At 44.4% G+C, this 22,501-nt stretch overlaps 1 protein-coding gene across 1 annotated transcript in view; it reads left to right on the top strand.

Moving 5' to 3' along the window:
* GIGYF2 (GRB10 interacting GYF protein 2) overlaps positions 1-22,501 on the top strand; it is a 133,940-nt gene that overhangs the window by 58,610 nt on the left and 52,829 nt on the right. The window contains exons 8-13 of the mRNA XM_078607599.1: positions 5,237-5,425; positions 9,028-9,251; positions 9,560-9,734; positions 11,941-12,123; positions 15,811-15,944; positions 17,152-17,296. Of these exons, the coding sequence (XP_078463725.1) occupies positions 5,237-5,425; positions 9,028-9,251; positions 9,560-9,734; positions 11,941-12,123; positions 15,811-15,944; positions 17,152-17,296 (1,050 nt within the window). The remainder of the gene's footprint in view (positions 1-5,236; positions 5,426-9,027; positions 9,252-9,559; positions 9,735-11,940; positions 12,124-15,810; positions 15,945-17,151; positions 17,297-22,501) is intronic.

Genomic DNA, 22,501 nt, shown 5'->3' with positions numbered 1-22,501 from the left:
TTGTTTGAGCAGAAAATAACGGAATTCTTGACAATAGATCATTTATTAAGCATTGGGCTGGAACTCAGTGATTAAGCGATGTCAGGATGCATAGGTTAAAGATGTTAACTGATGTCACTAAACACGTAAAATAATCATGAGTGCTATCGTGGAGACTATACGTAACAATAAATAAACAGCCGAATGGATGTGTGAAGAAAAAATACTTGTATTTATTATGTGGAGAGACCAATATGGGAATGAGGTGTGTTGCCTCGTTATTATATACCAGCCTTTTGCCCGTCCAAGGACGGGTGTATTGCAGTAAATCTGAAACTTGCAAGTGAAAAGCAGACTGCGACGTGATATTCATTGCATCCATTTGTGTGCAATTTGTAAGGCCGCGGTGACAGACTTATTTCATTTAAAGGTTTTAATCCCTCTTTCATCAAGACGTCCTTTTCACTTCTATGTCTCAACAGCGTTACGGAGATCGCGCGCGTGACGTGAGGGTTGTGAGTTGACGCTGAGGGGGGGGGAGGAGGCGCATCGCCTCCCTATGTGGAGTGACGTCACCCGCTAATTATTATTAATGGAGGGAGGGTGTCCATTTGGAGGATGTCACCTGTTCATGATTATTAATAAGGGGGGGTTCTCCATGCGGAGTGACATGACCTGCTCATTACTAATGAGGGACGGGTCCATGTGGAGGACGTAACCTGTTCTTGATTATTAATGAGGGGGGCTGGTCGACGTGGAGTGACGTCACGAGCGTTAAGGGGATTCCTGGGTGATTATAGTAGGTATTACGAGGGTGGTTAAGTGGATGAGTGATGCAGTGTGGTGGTTGAACACAGTATGGATGAGACGAAATAGTCAGTCTGGTCGACCGAATCTACAATATGTGTGGAGGAATCGATGAGTGAAGTTCATAGAAACAGTAACTATGGTAGTAGCCCGAGAAATCCTGTGGTTAGAATATACAGAAACTGGAATTGTAGGTGTCAGGCACATTGGTGTAAACGAAAATTTCAGTCGTGTTCACCTGTGGAAACTCCAATCCAGTTTTTAGCATCCAAATCACTTCACAATGGCCACTCTAGTCTGTGAATTTTTAAAATTCATCACTCTTGGCGTCCAAAGTATCTTCGAGCACAGTGTTCATTAATATGTGTTGTGTTGGTTGGCCAGCCTTCATTCAGGAAATAGTGAAAATACTGCAAGGGGACAATCTGCATAAACGTGCGTCTCGCCTCTCGGTCAGTCACGTAATCCGGTTTTTAGCTTCTGCTTTAGCAGGAAACTTCTACATTTAGAGCCATACACACATACCTCTGTTTATACCTATGCCTTTGTTTCCCCAATCCACTTTACAGGAACATCTTCTAATATCACTGTGAGAAACGTTGACTAACTCTGTCACCTTGTCCGACTCTTCTTCTGATATGTATGTTGGTACCTTAATGGATTCTCAGTGTAGTTCCACTCTATTAAATGGTTTGTTCGTTCCAAATCTTTTTATTTAGGCCTTGGTTTGAAGTCGTGGATGACTGCATGAATTTCCACTGGGTAAATGCCTTTTCATCGTTTAGAAAGGCTTGGATACGTTAACGTGTAGGTTTCCTTAACACGTAGGATTTTTCAGCCATGATTATGAATAGTTGTTTTTTGGGTTAGCCCACGGAATGACCTGATCAAATTTGTGCCGTTAAACCCTCCACCACAAAAGCATTTAATACGCCAGTTATTATTGTTTCAGGTCACCGGTAAGTGCAAGAACTATTTTCATAACTAAATTTAGCAATAAGATTTGTGAATTCGTTTCAAACCTTGTAAAGCCGCTTCAGTTCAAAATCCATGACGTCAGAATAAAAATCCAGGAAGTCGTGCTTCCCGTGTCACCTGACCAGGCTTCTTAAATAAGTGTCATGGCCTCAGAGGAACAATCAATCGGATTTAAGCTAGATATTAGGAAAATCTTGGCTCATCAGACTAATTGAGAAGCCCTGATTCTGTGAGCTGAAGTCTGGCTAGCTGCTAAATTTATGAAAACTTAAGTAACAAAAGCCCTATGTATATGTGTATATAAATTTAATGTACCAGTGTGTGAATGTGTGTGTATTTTCCATAATACAGGTTTTTTTGGGTTAGATCGTGTAAATATATAAATGTGTGGTGTTAAACCCGCCACCACCCGACACAGTCAATTAGTAAGGTTTGTCACGTGAACAGAACATGCCACTTCGTTATTAATACAGCACACCGGTGTGTTGGAGAGCAAAGCCACAACATTTAATGACACATTTATACATTTACGTGATCTAACCCAAAAATTGGTATTATGGGTGATATTGGTAACGAAAGCCTTACGTGTTAAACTGTGTATTTTACTATATAAGCCAACAACTATTTAATGTACTGTATTCTGTAGTGTTTTAACTGCATTACCATATTGTCTATTGGTCAGAATAATTTAACTTGTAGTTATGGTTAATGCGACAGTAAAACCCCATGTAGCCACACCAGTCTGCATTGTGCAGCTACATACAATCAATGTGGTTTTACTCTAGTGTTCACCATGGCCAATTAATTAATTATAGATTTATTCTCATTCATCTGGACCATTCATCAACATATGGATTATTATTCGAGCCACTCATGAATATACAAGCCTGTAGTGGGATAGCATTATTATATGAACTAAAGCTGAAAGAACATTTGATCATCTTACAAGAATTAGTTATTGAAAATATGACTACTATTTAAATTGTTTCCAAGCCACGTTAAATTGATAACTATCAGCTCAATTAAAATATTTTTTTCTAGTTTTCTATGTTGCTACAGCAGACACCCCAGTCTGAGTATTCAATGCATGTCTTGCATGTGAACGCAAATATTTGTTTCTTTTTGACGAATATGATACTTGTCACAAGTGCACATAATGCGATAGGTAAAATGGTAATTGATATTCATTCATCAAATTTGCTGATGACATGGTCATTATCATCAATCACCAATGGTAAGGAACTGTAGCAAATGAATTAAACACTTGATATGGCTGCAAAGTTTGGCACAAGATAAATGAGCAAAATGTAACTAATGTACAACAAGTTCGCTAAACGCTTGGAGATGTGTCGAAGGGACACAATTGGAAGACACAGCAGGATACATTTACTTCGGACAGCTATTGCAGATGAACCGAAATCAAAGTTACGTAATAGAGGCGGTTGAGAACAGGTTGGAGTGCTTTTTGAGAACTGGAGTTCGTGATGAAAACAACATAAGTTATCCTAGGTGTATATTTTAATAAACAAAGCTGGATGAAAATGTTTAATCGCAAAGCGATAACCTTCCACCAGCAGTGAATTGATCATAGTTGATGATATTGTTGGTAAGTATATTGTTCATGTGTATGATTGTAAGTTGTATTTGTGTCTTAATGCACTTTGCTATAAATTCATTCGCATTAAATCGGCCAAATCAGAGAAACTCAGAGGACCCCAAGAGCAAGGGAAAACATCTCTAAGACGCCCTCGTTATTTAAACGCCGTGGATTTCTAATCAGTTTATTTTATTTATTAACGTTATTTTGTTTCTAATACCATTCCGAAATATACAGAGAAATGATATTACATCACAAACTGGTTTATAATATCTATACATCATCCACACCTATTAACATGGTTGGCTACATACGGCGTGAAATAAATTAAATATACGTACATCCAGTCACGTTTATTCACAAGCCTTAGCCAGCTATACAATACTCAATTTTTCTATGTGTTATTTATAAGTGCCTTCACTATGACCCTTGTTGAGACCAAACATATAAAACCATGTCAGCATATAATTAACAATTGTATACACATTATTTATGTCCACAAACTGAATCTCTACTTGTGTACATACAGACTTCTCGTATTTAAAAAAAACTGTCCATTCTCTGCTCATCGTTGTTCGGGTGCTCTTCACGGTTTTCTAGAATGTTTCTATCAACCCTGTCACAATAGATTGCCCTTATTGCTTGTGTTTAGCTTTTCCCCATTTGGTTACAATCCACGTGAGCACACATGATCTGCAGAATGCATGGGTGTGAGATTTATGAAAAATGTTGTTTGTTTGAAGTTAATTTGGGTCTTAAAATGTCCGTGGTTATGAATGTAAAATCTGCAGTCTTGGGTTTTTGCCATCTCAGGTCTAAGTTTGCTGTATATGACTCGATAAAAGTGAATCGCAGCACGTTCAGCAATAAGGCACGGTATAAATGCAGACAATATATGATAGATGTTCAAAAACATAACGTTGTGAGTTCAATGCTTTTTTTTTACAAACACATCAACTTGGAGAGAGATTTTGACAACAGGCACGTGTTATATACACAAACATTAAATATCCCACACACGGCTTTAGGCTTAGGAGAGGCGACATACCTGTGACCGGTATGAGCGCTGTGCGTAGGGCAGCACAGGAGCAGTTCACGATCATGCTTAGCCAACTGCAGGGCACTCACCGTTCTACTGGCTTATGGAAAAGTTGGATGTGTGCTCAAACCTCCCTATGCGCTGGGTGGGGGGTGACAGTTGTCTCTGTGTACTCTGTGTTGTTTTTACACTCCATTACCCAGTCGCACTGCTCCAAGCAGCCTTCTGAAAGGTTAATGCACACATGCCTGGTTGCTATTGAGCGCGCTAAGAGGGGGGAAATTCAATTAGTTGGTGTCTGGATTAATCATGTGACATGTCATATGAGAGCTGTGGGAAAGGGAACAAAAAAAAGATTGCAAAAGGATTGTAGTCTATACTTATAAACAGTGAATGAAATGTTAAAGAATGGATCTGAACCTTATTTTCTTTAAATATATTTGTATTTGCACATTTATTGAATGTGTGTGTACATGTTAAATATATATGTGCAGCCCTGTACTTAGTTTGCTAATGCCACTGTTGGCGGAAAATGCTTCTACAAATTAGAGCTCTGGAGGGTATTTGGTCTACTCTTTCACACTTGCCAGTTGTCTGAAAAGCTGAGTGACAAATAATTTAAGAAAAATCGGCCCATGGTTTCAACTGCCACGACAGGATATGGAAATGAAGCGGGGACCTCTGGATAGCAAGTTCAGTGTGGTCACTTTTACACCACGGCAACTCCTTGTAAAGTGTATGTATACATCAATATTATTTGATGATGTAGTGATGTAGCTTCTCTTGAGTGTAATTTTCACGCTGCACTGTTGTTCTTGTTTCTCAATGTTTTGCAGCTGTTGGAGCCGTGGTGCCACCTGCGCCCCCGCCACCCACAGCCGTTCCGTCCGTTCGACCGGTGTTTGACGAAGCGAGTGCATTACTGGCCAAAAAGCAGCAGCACGACTTCACGCGGTCTGATAGTGAGAACTGGCGAGCCATGCGCGAAGAGGCCAATGGGGAGCGGTGGAGGCAGAGCAGTCCGGGTAAGGTATAAATACAAGTCCTTACACGTAAAATTGACAAAGACCCCCCAAAGAGCCTTAACATAATTTTGGGGCAAGTGCTGTTAGTGAGCACCTATGAAGGTCAGAATGGTACATGAGCGGTTGCGTGGCAATGTTTACACACCGCACCAGGTACTCATTTGAATACCTGGCAATGTTTACACACTGCACCAGGTACTAATTTTGAGGCTGAGTCAACCTAGGGCAAGCTCAGGACCTGTTCAGATAATTGTCACTGATGTTGGCCGGGAGTGGGAATCGAACCCGGGTCGCCGAATTCGTAGCGCAGTGCGTTAACCGCTGCATTACCACTCTCACCACACACATACAGATACATAGACATACAAACACATGCACACATACAGCTGTCGTCCTGTTGCAATAAGCATCAAGGCTGTACTCATCTCCTCTCTACAGCACTGAGCCAGTGGTGAGGATTCCTCATTCCATAGAACAACCACTGTTGACTTCCCCACAAAGTGGTGATAGGCTAAGTCAACCTACATCCTGGATTTGAACTTGCAACCTGCTGATTGCGAGCCACTCGCTCTAGCGCCGAGCCACCTGGCCGGGTACACTATGGAAGAGATATTTTGAAACATACTATAGTAGAAAAAAAAATTCTGACTAAATTCCTGGCTGGCTTGTGCGCAAGTGCTCGCGTGTAGTAGTGGTGCCACCACACACATCTGCGTCACCGACATCCCACAGTTTTGAGCCAGGTTCATGCATCGCACTGACGTCACGCCTCCCTCCCACCCACGCTCCACCCAGACTGAGGATCCCGTGCAAATGGGATAGAGACGGGAGGTGAGGGAGGGAGTTAGAGGAGAGAATCAGAGTAGGATAAGAACAGAGAGGAGAGTGAATGGATGTTAAAAAGAGAGGAAAGAGAATGCACAAAGTGGGAAGTGCGAATAAGGAGAGTGAGGAAAGAGAGAAATGGGGGAGGGGGAGAAGGAAGTGGGTGAGATGTAGTTTAGGGAAGAGAGGAGGGGACAGGAATTGATAATAGAAACAGATACCAAGGAGGATGGTTAGATAAAATGCGATATAGATTACAGAGACGGCAAGAGAACGGTGGAGAGATGCACGACTTTTATAAGATCAAAGTTTTTCAACGGTTTTACTTAACTTGATTCCTCTGTTTGTCGTGGTCAAATCTTGTAATAAAGTTTCGTCCACTTCCCGTTGTCCAATCAATTCCACATTTAGCACATGTACTCAGATCCGGTACGCCTGTATCAAAACCGGCATCAATTAATCAATTAATTCGCTACTTTAAGGCAATTCACATTTTGTATAGACGCCTTATTATTTATATATATTGGTGTAGATCAAAAACGCCGCGGTCCCTAAACTGTGGAATCGGCTCGCACAAAAAGCAGGCGCCGCGTGTCACAGGCGCCATTGACGTACTTCTCGACCGTGAATTAAACGAAGTTGTTGATAAAACCGTTGTTTAAAAAAAAATGTTTTAAGGAGTTTATTTTTCTGGCTGACTTGGATTGACGGACTGTCACGTCCAAAGGATGTGCAGATTGCTAGTCTAATATTTATAAAAGAGAAGACCCTCACCAAGCAATCAACGTCTTATCAGTAAACAATAGATTGATAAAAAAAAACTGAAACGGACCAAAGTACTGGCTTGTTCATGACATGCACTTCAGTACCAAATTTAGAGATGGATCTGAGCCAGCATGTACATGGCCCCTTGTTACTCCACTGCTGGATGAGGCCCTCCCCACGCCAGGCCCATCATGGGAATTAATTGATCCTACATATTGTTCCATAATTATGTTTAGCCAAACATTTGGCTCCTGCACTGAAAGACGTTTTCAAATTACCTTTTTTTGACTGTTAAAAATATAATCTTTTAAAATTTGTATTGTACTGTTTTTTAACATATGTGTAATAACCGACGTTGACGACACACAGCTTGGTCTCCGTCTCTGTCTTTATTCTTGTTATGCCGCTCACACTCCGCCGGTCCCGACTGTGGACCGGCTGTTCCACTGGCGCGCCCCGCGCGCTCATTCCGTCAGTTGCACTCCCACACACCGTTGGCTGACGGTGTGCTTGGAGTCGTCTCCAGCCACGTGGCCGATGGCGCTGGAGACCTCCCACGGCTCGACGTGGTCCCACTTTGAGTCTATGCCAACTGCCACGAGCCTCTTCCGGATTCCCCATATATTCCCCTCTCTCGTCATCCCGTCTCCACCTTCCATCACGCCCTTTCCGAACCTTCCAGATCACGCCCTTCACTTAGCGCCCCCCCCGGCTCCGCCCCTAGGCTCCGCCCCTGATCATCCGGGCATCCGATTGGACCGGAGCTGAGCGGCGGACCTCCCCATACGCCCACCTTACTGGGCCCCGCCCCCAATACTCCGGACCGTCCGATTGGCCCAGAGCTGAGCGGCGAAACTTCGCTTACGCTCGCATTACATATTTATTATGAACTTCTTTCACACCGTACGTAGCCAACCTTGCTAATTGGAAGTGCGGGGAAGGACAACAAAGTAAACGGAAAAAGCACTTAACAAAGTTAATTTGAAAAAAAAAACAGATCCATTGTCATTACATGGTAGGTGTGCGATTTGGGTAGAGTTTTTTTTTTTTGCGTCGCTTATAATCACATGACGAAAGTCAACATCCGTACATGCAAAACCGATACAAGCCCATTTACCGGATTTCCACACACAAAGAAGTGTCTAGAGCACGAAATGCAATGCCTTCATATTTTAAACTGAGAAACAAAGGGAGCTGCCCCAGTTGTGTTATGGACAGCACACCGGAGATCGCTGGGTTCAGTTCCATCTCCTGGCCTGGCAGTTGAAACAATGGAGCAAGTTTCTCGAATCCCCCCCCCACCGCCTCTGTCCACCAAGCAGTATACATGGGTGCACCACAGGTAGTCGATCATGTCGAGTGTGGTGGAGTACAGTGTGGGAATGTCTACCTCTCCACATTTAGGAACATGCATTTAGAGTATTTGGCTGCTATCAATTTCCACATAATAAGCCCCTTCGTTGCGCTATCATTTATGGCCAGGTTGCTTCTGACAAAATAGCTATATAGCTCAGTGGGCCTTACCTGGTAAAATACAAATAGTTTTTTACAACAGTGCAACGGAACAATTGCAGGGCTGCAAGTTTTTTTATCCTTAATGTCGCCACCCACTGAATGATGTTGGTATCAACATCAGCATTGTCCTGCACGGCCCATCCAGACCACAGAGGGAGATTTTGGCCACCTAGCCCATCCCTTAGTGCTACACAGCATGCCTTACTTCATCTCTGCACCCGACTCGTTTGCCGTGAGAGATTTATCTACAGACTAAAGTTAGTTAAAATTTAGTTTAAAATCGTGCAATGTTGCATTCAAGCCATTTGAGCCTCCGATGAGTTTTTAGCATCAGGCCTGCTGCCAGTGCAGTTTGTACATTCGCACGTGCTGATCGGTGTTGTACTAAACTTTCACTGGAATCAGTTGCCGGTTTTAGCAACAATGGTTGAACAACCCTGGTGCTTGGAAGAAGTGTTCTTATGATGCACCGCACGTCGGGGTTTTTGCGTATGTAGACGGGCCACGCTCTGCCGGGTGGCGCGAGCCGGGTGAGCGTCCCAGGAGGAGGTTCGACTTTGAGTTCCGGGAGAGGGACGAGGAGCGAGGAGGAGGAGGAGCGTACCGGCGCACGCGGTCTGGCTCGGGCAGTTTTGACGATGACAACCTGCCCGAGTGGTGTCTGGATGACGAGGGGGAGATGGGCACCTTCGACTCATCCGGAGCGTTCATGTCCTTCAAGGTAACATTCTGTCACCGATCCCTCTGTCCATTTGGAGTGCAGCATGGGCCTGTGGGAAATCTGTACTAAGATTTATGAATGTTAATCAAGAAATTACTATAAATGTGCAAATAATGACTTGGAATTATTTTGTATGGCAGAGTGATTCGCAAAGTTCTATGTTGATATCGAGATTGGTAAACCATTTGAGGGCTAAGGACGTGATGTCGTCTCTTGAGATACTGCCAGTGAATGAGCGAAGCCTGTAGTTGTCGTGTGTAGATGCAGGTCGGGCGTGTGGTGCTTGTAACGGGCCATTGCTTTTGCAGAAGGGCCCGAAGGAGCCCATCCCTGAAGAGCAAGAACTGGAATTCAAGGGCGCCGACGAAGAGGATGAGGAAGCAGATGATGAGGGGGAGTTCAGACGGGAAGATGCCGAGGAACGACAGTGCAGCAGGGACAACAAAGACGGGGAAAAACTCTTATCTCAAGACGACTGGGATGGTAATTGTTGTTCAGAGCGCTACTCGTGATGTGTAGATCTGCGTTGGTTCTGTAAACAATGATGAGAGATGAGCTCTGTCCACCCCGGTATCGGAAGACCTGCAAGTTTCTGACACTTTTTGGTCTGTCGATGCTCATGACGCAAGGTTAAGGCCAGATGGATTTTTAATCCTTTCACAGCCAGATCTCGTCTATTCTCAATACCTGGCAATGATGCCCTCCTGTGGCCGACATCGATATTTCATATGTGTGGATGTAGATGTGTTCTTTTGCAGGTCACACACGATGATAGTGTAGTGGTAGTGTAGGGGGTTAGCGCACTGCACGACGAACCGGGCGGCCTGAGTTCGATTCCTGCTCACCGCCAACACGAGTGACGATTAGCTGAACCAGTCCTGGGCCTCTCCTAGATCGACTCAGCCTCAATTGAGTACCTAGTGTGATGTGTAAAAAATTGCCACTCCAGAGACAAAGACGCCCGGGCTTGATGCTGGCCACCCACCGCCTCGTGTGCGGTTCTGACCTTAATAGGTACTCGCTAACAGCACTGGCCCCAACAGTCTGTTAAGGTTATACTGGGGAATCTTTGTCTTGTTCTTTTGCAGGTCACACATACGACTATATGCCCACTGCCATCTATTGGCAACATTTGGAAAACAAACATTGCAGTTTAAAAACAAGGGTCATGCCATGGTTATTCCACAAATTTCCACTAAAAAGAAATCTAGGCTCACCACCATTTTGAACAACAAAACGGTGGCTGGCTGGCTGCAGGCTGACACATGGATACGAAAAATGGGTGTATATCAAAGGGTTAAAACATTTGATTTAAAGCTTTCGTGACTGCAGGGATTCATCTTCTTGGTTCTTTCGATAAAGTCACGTAGAAGGGAAGTAATAAAATAATAAAAATAAAACATAATAAAATCATTCTCACGACGTTTCGGCCACAACGCAAGTAGCCGTCCTCAAGTGAAAACCAGGTCTGTCGACAGCGTCGCCTCGACAGACCTGGTTTTCACCTGAGGACGGCTACTTGCGTTGTGGCCGAAACGTCGTGAGAATTATTTTATTATGTTTTATTTTTATTATTTTATTACTTCCCTTCTACGTGACTTTACCGAAAGAACCAAGAAGTTAAAACATTCCTTTATCCATGGAAGAATATGGGGCATAATATGACAAGCTTCATTTTGTATTGATTTAGTTGGGTTTATCCTGCAGCAGATGTGTGTGCAGTCAGAACACGCGCAGTCCCACTTGTTTATGCAATGTACAGGGTGTTTCAAAAAGATGGACCCAATTTCAAAGCAGTATATTTCACGATGGCAACATGTTACAATTACACAAAAAGTTACAAACGGTTTAATGAGTTATCAAGTTTTTCTAATAATTTTCTAAATTCTCTGTGCCCTCCACCTGCTATACGGACAACATCGAGACGATAGTTGAATTCGTCCCAAACGCCTCTCGAAGTGTCTTCTTCCACTGAAGTCACCGCTGCCGTGATTCTGTTTTTGAGGTCATCCAGATTAGTCGCTAATGGTGGCACAAAAACACGATCTTTGATGTATCCCCACAAGAAAAAGTCGCAGGGTGTGATGTCTGGGGATCTTGGGGGCCAAGAGTGTAGCGCCAAGTCTTGGGGTCCCGTGCGACCTATCCAATGTTGAGGCAGTGTGTCTTGCGAATGACTGAGGATAGGGGCTGTTTGTGCACTGGGAGAGGCATCTAGTGGTAATCATTTGAAACTCTATGCCCTGCCCTTTCAAATAGTAATAGTTTCATTCATGGGCGGTTTGTGGTTGCAGAGATATAGCGATTTCAAATCGGGTCCATCTTTTTGAAACACCCTGTATATTGAACTTCTTTCGTACCGTATGTAGCAAACAGTGCTAATTGGAGGCGTGGGTGAAGGACAACAAACTAAACACAAAAGGCAGTTCTAAAGAAATGAGTTTTCAATCTAGATTTAAAAGTGCATAACTCCAGTTGCTTCCTAATATGCTGTTGCTGAAGAAATTTCTGCAACACCTGGGTTTTCTCGCTTGAGAGACAAGCATATTAACGACATACTTAGATGTGTAACGCAGCAAACAGCGAGCTCTCAGTTGAGTGTCGGATGGCATGTCTCCAGACACCTAGGATATGTGTCTTATAGCTTCCGCATTCTCATGATGTTATTGTTACATTCTCTCTTGTGCAGAAGCATCCCTCGAAAGTGGAAAACAGGAAGACCGACTGTCACCAACGCAATGTTTTTCAAAAGAGCTGCCTGCTGTGACTGGGAACCAGCTCTCATTGCGGGAAGAGGGTTCCATTTCACATAAAGATCCTGAAAAAATGGATGTGCCTGACAATCAGACACTGCAGCATGGCTCACCACAAGGTGTGTATATCACCATGCAGTACTGGGTACATGGTGTCATACTGGTAGGAACCTCCTGGTTACACCAGCCCACAGCGGATTATTGTATCCGTCCGTCGTGCATCAAAAAATGGGAGGGTCGGGCTGGGTGGAGAGGGGAGGGTGGGGAGGGGCTGGGTGAGGAGGGCGGGGCTGGGTGGGGAGGGGAGGGTGGGAAGGAGCTGGGTGGGGAGGGGCTGGGTGGGGAGGGGCTGGTCACCCCGTGGTGCCCTTATAAAACTCAACGTTTAACCTACTCACGCCGGCTTGTGCCCGCCCTCACAGTTGCGGAATACACCACGCCGCCGTTGACCCTGGCCATTGACCGAGCAACCCAACGTTCCTACCATCTCCCTCCGCAGGAAGGTGTTTATAACGATTGTCTTATACCTCGGGGAGCTGTTGTGGTGCAATTGTGAGTGAGCATATTAAATTTGCAGTTCAAAGTTCGCCAGTTTGAATTCACGTCTTGATGCTGCAGTTGAGACATTGGGAAATGCTTCCTCTATAATCAGGGGTTCCCAAACCTTCCCAACTCGGGACCCACCTGAGTAGGCACGTAATTTTTTTAGGACCCATATCCATTCAGGCGGTGTGTGAAAAGCAGTGGTGGCTGGTGGCTTCTAAGTCAGAAGAGGAGGCACAAATACTAACCCTTGCTGGGAAATAGGGTAATTTTACACATTTTGGAATTATCTTGGCAGCAAAGGTGTGTTTCAGAGGATCCTACCTTTGTATGAAGATGTTAGTGCTGCTCACAGGGTGATAATGCATTTGGCCAAACAGACACAGAGATACAAAGACAAATACACTTGCACAAATACATGGAGACAGATTGGAGACTGATATGGAGATACACAAACATGGAGACAAATACATAGGGAGACACAGACACCAATACTCTCGCAGACACACAGAGAAATAGACAGATACGGAGAAACACACAGATACAAAGACGGCAACAACAATAACCGCCATTCTCCACGAAGTGGGAGTGACGTCACCACAGTGCTTGTGCCAAGCTATGTGCACTTTAAGTCCATGTGAAGTGTCAAACGGCCTGCTGGCAGGAGATCACGGGATAGACCCAGGTGCCATAGGTTGACTGACTGAGATGACTGGTTGATGCACCACCTGTGCCCCCTACTTTGCCAACTTGCTGTGTTTTAGCCGCCCGGCACTCCGCTCGTTGTTGTGAGCATCGCTCCTCTGCTCTCCTTATTTTCTAAGGGCGTCAGCCTCCAACGACCCAGTAGAGTTCTTCACGAGCCTCCTCCACAGGGGTTGATCTTGACATCGCTGGTACCAGTCATTGGCAAGTCATCTCAGCTCCATATCCACTCGTATCTCATAATTCCATCTCTTCGCTAGCCCCGTTTAGCCCCCTCTACCCTGCCGAACAAAAGCTGTTTGGGCATGCGGGTTACATGCCCCAGCCAACACAGCCTTGCCTGCCGGAGGAGCTCACCGATAGGACTGTTCAGATTTTTTAAAGATTTGTGAGTTCACACAATCTAGCCTGGTTAAACCCAGGATGGATCCTAGGCAGGCCAGCCTGAACGTTTATAACTGGCGAAAATGTTCCATTAAGGGGGGGGGGGGGTCAATAAATGGAAGCTTTATAGCCCGAATTGTGCATTAGCATGAATTTGAGAAGCTGTATGCAGTCACTGGTCAAGTTATAAACAACAGGAACATTGATACACCTAATGATTGTGTTCTAAACTTTATTCAGTTTTATCTGCAATTTAATCTGTGAGATGGCCAGGAGACGGCAGTGCAGAGGGAGATTGAAGCCATATGCACGTATGTGTGTAGTTTTCCCTAGGTTCTCAGCTTTGCTCACCATGAGTAGTATTAGGATTCGCTGAGGCTTCTCTAGATAAAAAGGGCATTATTTGAAAACATCCTTTCAAATAAATGTGTGTTTTATGAAAATGGCATTTCTTAAACTGGTGATGTAAATGTGCCCATTGTGTGCCTTAAATGTGTTCATGAAGAAGAAACATTTTTAGTTTGTTAATTCCACCTCGTTACTGCATTCATGTTTAGAAAAAGAAAAATCTATACTTTTGTAGTGACATGGCTGGATGTGACCATGCAGTAGGTGCAGTACCGGCCCCAGAGGGGCACGGCGTGCGGTGTAGCGACATCGCCGGATACCACAATGTGGGTATAGTTCCGGCCCTAGAGGGGCACGGTGTGCACTGAATAATAGCGCTGGATGGCACCACACTTTAAGTGCAGTGCCGACCCTACAGGACAGGGTGTGTGGGTGCCGACCGAAGGATAGAGTTGTGTGAGGCCATGGCACTCTGGTTGACCTGGGAGGACACGTGACCGGTGAAGTTGATAGTGGCCCCAAGAGGGGGCTCGGGGAGTCACGTGATTGGGACCCAGATCCTTCCCCAAGAATTCTGGAAGGTGAACGTGGCATAGGGCGGAGCCGGCCACGCCATAGAGAATATAAGCCGGGTCCCGAGAGGGGACCAGGGTTGTTGTTCATCCTGGAAGAAACCCTTCCATCTACGATCTCCGTTCAACGAGTCTCAAACACGTGGACCCGGGCCGAAGTCGTTGGTCCCGGTCCGTAGTAGCAGTTACGTAGTAACCAGTGTAGTTAGCCGGGTGCTTCACCACCTTAGGTTGTTATTTTGTTCAGGGGAAGTTACCCCGTGTGTTGGAACTGAATAAATGTGTTGTTTCCAAAGTCTACGTTTGCGACTCAGTTGAACCCATTACACTTTTATAACGGTATATTTTTAGGTTATCCGTGTGGGGATAGAGTCCACATTCGTAAATAATCCAGCCTCCTATCCACTACAAATAGTACGTGGCTGAAGCCAATTCCCACCCAAACATGGACCAAGTAAGTTCATTACAATTCTCCGATCACGCCGTCAACGTTGTCACATTGCTACGGTGTACGAGACACCCAGACTCAATCTGATCAAAGAAACTAAATAAATTGATTTCAGCCACCTAAGTGGGACAGTTTGTCGGAGGCCGGACTTATTAACTAATGTGGACTCTCTCGCCACAGCTAACGTGAATATACTCTTAGAATTAGGTTTGATTTCATTCTGCAGAAAGGGCCCAATGAGCTGCTGTTCTCTTTTATGGGAGTCCCATGACATTATGAATGGAATATGCTATATATGGTGACAGATCTTAGTTCGAATCAGTATACCTGTGAAAGCCCAAGACAGAAATGTACTCATCGCTACATATGTTTTTGGGAAGGAACAATGTTGCATTGTTGAGCATGGAGCTCGAAGTTCAAAATTTTTATTTTTTTCAGGACACTTTCTGATGTTTTTTTAATTGTTTACATCTTGTAGTGTGTTTGTACGTCTGTGCGCTTGCAAAAGCGATATCACCCGATGCCAATTGGTGCCATTTTTGGCGGGAAAACTACGTAAGTGACCAGACATCCGGTTTCTGAGTCAATCCAAAACAAAAATACATTTTGTGTTATATCCAGGCCTGATTTTCTGTTTTTTTTATTTTGAATGAGAATGCCTATATTAGAGTGCATAATGCTCACAATGTATCTCCTTGATCCATAATCTTCCAAAACTAAACGTTCATACCATGCATCAATGTAGAATGTGTACTGAAGGTAAGAGTTAAATTTTCACCAATGCAACTTAATTTTTTCCCTTTCAGACCTCTCAAGCTCAAAGGCTGTCAGTTCTGATGTCCTGAACTCTGTGGGCATTTCGGGGCCTGGCTCTGGCAAGCGAGATGGAGTCGTTGGCCATGATCATGATGATGATGAGGGCCTCAAGCACTTAGAGCAGGTGAGCCCACACAAGCCGGGCGTATAATCTACAGGTGCTCAAGTCATGCGACAGGCCTTAACTGAAAAATTAAGACGTCTGGGATTATATAAATCATAGTTTCTTTAAAAGGACTGGACTCCAAAATCCATATTGAAACACATTGGTAGCATCTGCGCTATCATAACAATACAAACGCAACTTAATTTCTCATTCTGTCTGTGTGTTTGTGTCAGTCACAGTATCATACATGGTCAATTGAGGCCTCATTTAATTTGTTGGTCACACAAAGGTCCCTGTAGTTCTCAAGGTCAGGGACTGAAGGATCAAGTGACTGGTTTGGTTTTCCACCCGTTTGAAGGTGCAACATCAAAACAACAACGCTTAGGCTACAATATTTATTAACCCAAAATATGCAGGCTAAGGAACCTTAAGTAATAACGCAATCAAACACATTACCTTCGAAGAACAGACAGCATAAACTTAACGTAAGGTAGGTTTATACTGTTTACACATGGTAGAGTCGCTGCACGTGTTTTTATATCAATATCTATGTGCAGTGTCGACCACGTGACGCAACGGCTATTAACAGAGCACAATAGCATACACTCAATTACCCAACTCGCACACCACCATCAGCACAATACAGAACGTACCATCAATCACCGACCCACTCATCCCAATAGCACTGTCGTCTGCAGGATCAAAGTGTCGCAGGTGTCTGTTTAATGAGGTCCCTGATTGTCATTGAGATGGACCCCAAGGAGGACTCAGAGGGCAGAGATCTGCCTTGTTCCGCCCCACTCCAGATTATTGCCTTGGTCCCGACTCGTGCTGGTCTTGGCCCTGGGACTGAAGTCCTCGTCACTGGTCACTGGAATGCTTTTAGGCCACCTGTTCACTGACTTGGCCCTGCCACTTGCAGTGGAGTGGCTTAACTTGGCGCTGGCACTTGCGGTGAAGTGGCTTGACTTGGCCCTGCTACTTGCAGTGACTTGACTTGGCCCTGTCAGTAAGTTCTTCTTGGAGTGATTGAATCCTTCAATGTGAGTCCACTCCTTCAGCACTGTAGCAGCAAGTCCCCTCTTTTCTGAGTTGCACACCTCAGCTGGTGAGAGGTTTCTGTCATGGGTGGAGGCCTCATTTTCAGTGAGACCCCCCTGGCTGTTTAACTCCAGCGTGGTGTTATTTTTCCTTCTCACATCCCTCTCTCTCTCATGTGCCTCAGGAAGCTGAGAAGATGGTGGCATCGCTGCAGGACACCTCCCTGGAGGAGGATCGTCTGGACACAAAGAACAGGGCGTCTGCTCTTCCACTTACCCACGAGGCCGCTATGAAGTGGTTTTATAAGGATCCACAGGGAGACATACAAGGTATCAGTTGTTTGTCGTGTATGCAAACGGTCATGTCTGATTTATTATCTGTAGTCAAGACATTTGGTGATGTCTGTCTTGTATTAATGTTTTGCAAGCTTGTAATTTGTACTTTTCTAAGATAGGGTGTGGGAATGCACGATTCAAATGGCACTGTTTTCAATGCGCTTGTTGCTGCCATTTTAACCACAAGTGATTCTCAATTGTTGAGCAACAAATTGTATGTAACATAACTCTTCGTCTTTTCCTTCTATCGCACCGTTTTTTCATCGTTTTATTCTATACTCTTTGGTTTTTTCGGTAAAGTCACGTAGGTAGAAAAAATAATAGATCGCGACGTTTCGATTGCCACACAAACAATCGAACTCAGGTGGGATAGAGAAACAGGCTGCTGAATCAAGTCCTTATATATCGAGCCGAGAGGGGGGGGGGGAGGGGAGTTGCCGCATCGGGCAAGAGGGTGGGGGCTAGAGATTGTGCCTAAGCGAGTGGGAAATCCAAAGATGGGAATCGATATGGGGGGGAGATACGTAGATGACACGTTCGTCATCTGGTCACATGGCCAGTCAGCACTGAACCAATTTTTCAACCACATCAATTCCCCATACACCCATCTATCAAATTTAGCATGGAAGTGGAAAATGATGGCAAGCTACCATTCCTGGATGTTTTGATTGAGAAGAGACCTGATGGCTCGTTGGGACACTTGTCTACAGGAAAGCCACCCACACAGATTACTATCTAAAGCCTGATTCCCACCACTATCCAGCCCAGAAGAATTCCCTCATCAAACACTACACCATAGGGCCCACTGCATTTCCGACCAGCACCACCTATCCAGTGAACTGGAGCACGTACGCCAAGCCCTCAAGATGAATGGATATTCTGACCGCACAATCCACAAAGCTGTATCCCCAACCATGGGTAGAGAACCATCTGAGGACCCAATCAAAACCATCACCTTGTCATAGATAGCAGGGGTTACCAAAAAGATTTCCAAAATCTTGAACAAACACAAGATTCAGGTTTGATTCAACACAGTACACAAAATCCGTGACCCGATCCCATCTGTGAAAGATGTGATTCCTGACATGCAATACCCTGGTGTCTACAAACTAAGTTGTGTCTGCGGTAGCAGTTAAATTGGGGAAACGAAACGACATGTTTCGGACCGTGTTCGCGAACACAAGGCAGATTTGAAACACGGCAGAACCAATACCGCTGCCGTAGCTGATCACTGCTTGAATGCTGTGGGCTCACGCGACATTGTTTTTTCCGAGACCAAGGTACTTTGCGAACCGTCGGGCTACCATCAAAGATTTGTTCATGAAGCCATATAAACATAGACATAACGTCAACCGAGAAGATGGGTACAAATTGAGCAATCAGAAGGACGTTATTAACCAGGTAAAGCCTTAACTGGTTGTTCAATGTTTCCATCCTACTTGTCATTGTCAGCAGTTATTTCCGACTCTCTGAGTTACATTACCAATTTACATTACCAAGTTAAATGTTTTTACATTAACGGGCTAAATGTCTCACTAACAAAGCCAATGTTGCCCCTTTCCCTCGATGTGGCGATGGCTCTCGTTTTTTAGCAGATGACAACTGGCTGTGATGTTGTGTATGTGTCTTTCTGTGTGTGTATCTCTTTGTGTGTGTGTCTCTCGGTTTATGTGTGTCTCTCTCTGTGTTCGTCTCCCTCTGTCTCCCTCTTGTGTCTCTTTGTGTGTATGTCTCTCTCTGTGTCACTTTGTGTGTATGTCTCTCTCTGTGTATAGGTGTGTCTTTCTGTGGGTGTGTCTCTCTCTGGGTGTGTGTCCCTGTGTGGGTCTCTGTGTGGGTCTCTGTGTCTCTCTGTGTGTTTCTCTGTCTGTTTCTCTGTCTGTGTCTCTCTCTCTGCGTGGGTGTGCCTCTCGTTGTGCCTCTCTCTCCTTTCCTCGATGTGGTGTCGTTTGTCCAAAGAGCTGGATGTCTCACTAGCACAGCCACCATTGCCGTTGGTTTGTTTACATTGACATGCTAATCTCTTCATGGGACCTCCTTTGCCAGTACCAAAATATGAGAGTAAGTTTTTCCCCTTTTATCTGGCAAAAAAACAGTTGTTAAACACCAAACTGAAACCTTTTAGAAATAAGATAAAACAAATCATGACGTTTCGATCGCAACACAAGCGACCTTCATCAGGTGGCACCCATATAGCAGGACAACCGTTAACATACCGAAAGAACCAAAGAGTAAGCTGTTACCAGCAAGAGCTTTCTAAGTTTTTGAGAACAAAGGTAGCTTAAGTTGTGTTACAGGGGTATTATAGTGTAAAAGTAATAAATAGCGTGGCATGTTAAAGGAAATGAACTTCGATTGGCAACCATTGGAAGGACGTGATTAACCAGCGCAGCAACCAGCTCCACAACCTGGTCTGACCAGTCTTCCTCTAGCAGCACAGCAGCGAACTTCTCCGCGGCGGCAGCGAGCGAGCTCCGCACCCTCACGCGTTAGCACGGCCATCTTTTGGATCACTAACATTGACTTTAACATGATATTCTCATTAACTTCGCTCATTTACTTTTACATGCTTTTCTCATTAACTTTAACATGCTATTCTTGGTTACACAGACTGACATTCACTTGCTATTTTTTTCATTAACTTTACATGCTTCTCTCATCAAAATACATATGCTAATCCTACATTCTAATCTGAGCTCTTATGTGCTACGGAAGCTGATTAACTTTCCACTATAATCCAACATGCTAATCTAAGTTCATTTATTTTAACATGCCACGTTATTTATTACCTTTACACTATAATACCCCAGTAACACTACTTCGGCTACCTTTTTGTTCTCAAAAACTTAGAAAACTCTTTCTGGTAACAGCTTCTCTTTACAAGGCAGCTGACATCGTGCTGCTCGCAGCAGATATCGCGGTTATCGCGATTTTCACCTGAAGACGGGCGCTTGTGTTGCGTTCGAAACGTCGTGATTTATTTTGTTTTATTTCTATCTACGTGACTTTACCGAAAGAACCAAAGAGACAGAATTCCTGAAGTCACGAAAGCTTCAAATCAAGAAAAAACGTACTCTGATAATATATGCATTGACTTTGAAACTGATTGGTCCACATCAGAGACAGCTTTCTTTTAAGCCTCGTCTCAAATGGTGTTCGACCAGAGGACGCCAAAAGGCGTACAGCACAAAGACAAGCACTATCAGAGTAATGAGAGCTCGGGTGAGCATCTACATCATGGGACCTCCTTTTCCAGTACCAAAATATGTTGATAGGTTTTCTCCTTTTTTCTGGCAACAAAATAGGTGTTAAGATGTTAAAACACCAAACTGAAACCTTTTACAAGGAATCATGTCTGCATTGACCACAATACTTGTGGTCAAAATGCAAAAAAAAACCACACTGATAATATATGCATTGTACGCCTTTTGGCATCCTCTGGTCTAACACCGTTTGAGACGAGGCTCAAAAGAAAGCTGTCTGGTGTGGATCAATCAGTTTCAAAGACAATGCATATATTTTGATTGTGGTTAATGCAGACATGATTCCTTGTAAAAGGTTTCAGTTTGGTGTTTTAACAACTTCACCTGTTTTGTTGCCAGATAAAAGGGGAAAAACTTAATCTCACAATAATCTCTCAAAATACAATATGGCCACCCCCACGGCTCTCGCGGCTCTCGCATCAACCACACCCCCCCCCTTTCCCATCCTTCATCTCGGTTCCCATCTTTGGATTTACCACTCGCTTAGGCACAATCTTTAGCCCCCACCCTTTTGCCCGATGCGGCAACTCCCCCCCTCTCGGCTCTATATGTATATGAGGACTTGTTTCAGCAGCCTGCTTCTCTATCCCACCTGAGGACAATTGCTTGTGTGGCGATCGAAAAGTCGTGATCTATTATTTTTTCTACCTACGTGACTTTACCGAAAGAACCAAAGAGTATGGATTCCTGCAGTCACGAAAGCTTCAAATACAGTTTTATTCTACTTCTGCCTCACGCTACAAATACGGTATACCTCGTGTCATTTCTGTTGCGCAAGTGGCTGATAACGGATTTCTTTTTTTTCCGTAATTCACCCGCCTAACCTGACAGGACACGTGGATTTGTTATTCAGCTTTACAGAGCTGTTGAAGAGAGTTTCAAAAGGTTTCCTGAGTTGTAACAGCAAAGTTAATTATTCATGTTGTAATATTTATAATAATGTGGCACCCTTAAACAATGGATTTCTGACCAACTTGCATAAAAAGAAGAAATAAAAGTGAAGTTATCGAGGAGATAAAGATTAAAGAAACCAGATAGAGACCTAGAGAGGAGGAGATCAGTTGGTGGGGTCTTCAGCTGGAAATTAAAAGTGTCCATCCACTCTTGAGTTCCTGACTTCCCAAGGGCATGGAATTCGAGACCCTGGACACTGTACAGACAGAACCTCGGTGATCACCACCCAAGGCTCGAAACCTGGAGTGTGGTAACGCTGCTCAGTAGGGCACGGATTGGGGAACCTCAGATATCTCAGTGGAGCATGTAGCTGGATGTTTGAGTTTGTGGCTGAATAAAGTCGTGGATGTACAGTGGCGCAAGCCCATAAAAACCTTGAACACAGCGAGGAGAATCTTAAACTCAATGCAGGCTTGAGCCGGAAGCCAATACAGTGACGTGATGAGCACAGGTGAGCTATGATCCTGAAGAGGAGTGCGAGTGAGCACCCTGATGGCTGCGTTTTGGCCGGACTTCAGTTTAGTCAGGAGGTTATTCGGGGCTCCAGAGAAACAAGACATCGCAATAGTAAAGACTTGAAAAGAAGAGCGAATAGGCCCGCTTCTTAGTCTTCAAAGCAAAGAATGTGGTGCAGCTGGGTAACATTCCTTAAATGAAAGAATGATGTCCTCACAACTCTGTTGACATTTGAATGGAAAGATAAATACTGATTCAATAAAATATAAAGATTTTTAGTTTTGTGTGTTAGGCAGACGTTTTGATTGTCAATCACCAGATTGAGGGGGCCAACCTTGCACAGCTGGCTGGGACAGCTAATGATGAGGAGCTCGGCTTTCTGCCACATCCAGGATTTTACGAGCAAGAGCGACGATGTATGGCGCATAGGCCGAGGACACGGAGTCTGGGTTCCAGTTGAACATTTTGTCTTTGTGTGATTTCTGCGTCGCAATGGTCACGTAGGCCTTGGCCTTTGAAGCAAAGT

The sequence above is a fragment of the Lampetra planeri genome, chromosome 28, assembly GCF_965212315.1.
Source record: "Lampetra planeri chromosome 28, kcLamPlan1.2.h2, whole genome shotgun sequence".
NCBI classification, from domain to species: domain Eukaryota; kingdom Metazoa; phylum Chordata; class Hyperoartia; order Petromyzontiformes; family Petromyzontidae; genus Lampetra; species Lampetra planeri.
The sequence above is the reverse complement of the archived record's forward strand: the minus strand, read 5'-3'. Positions and strand labels throughout refer to the sequence as shown.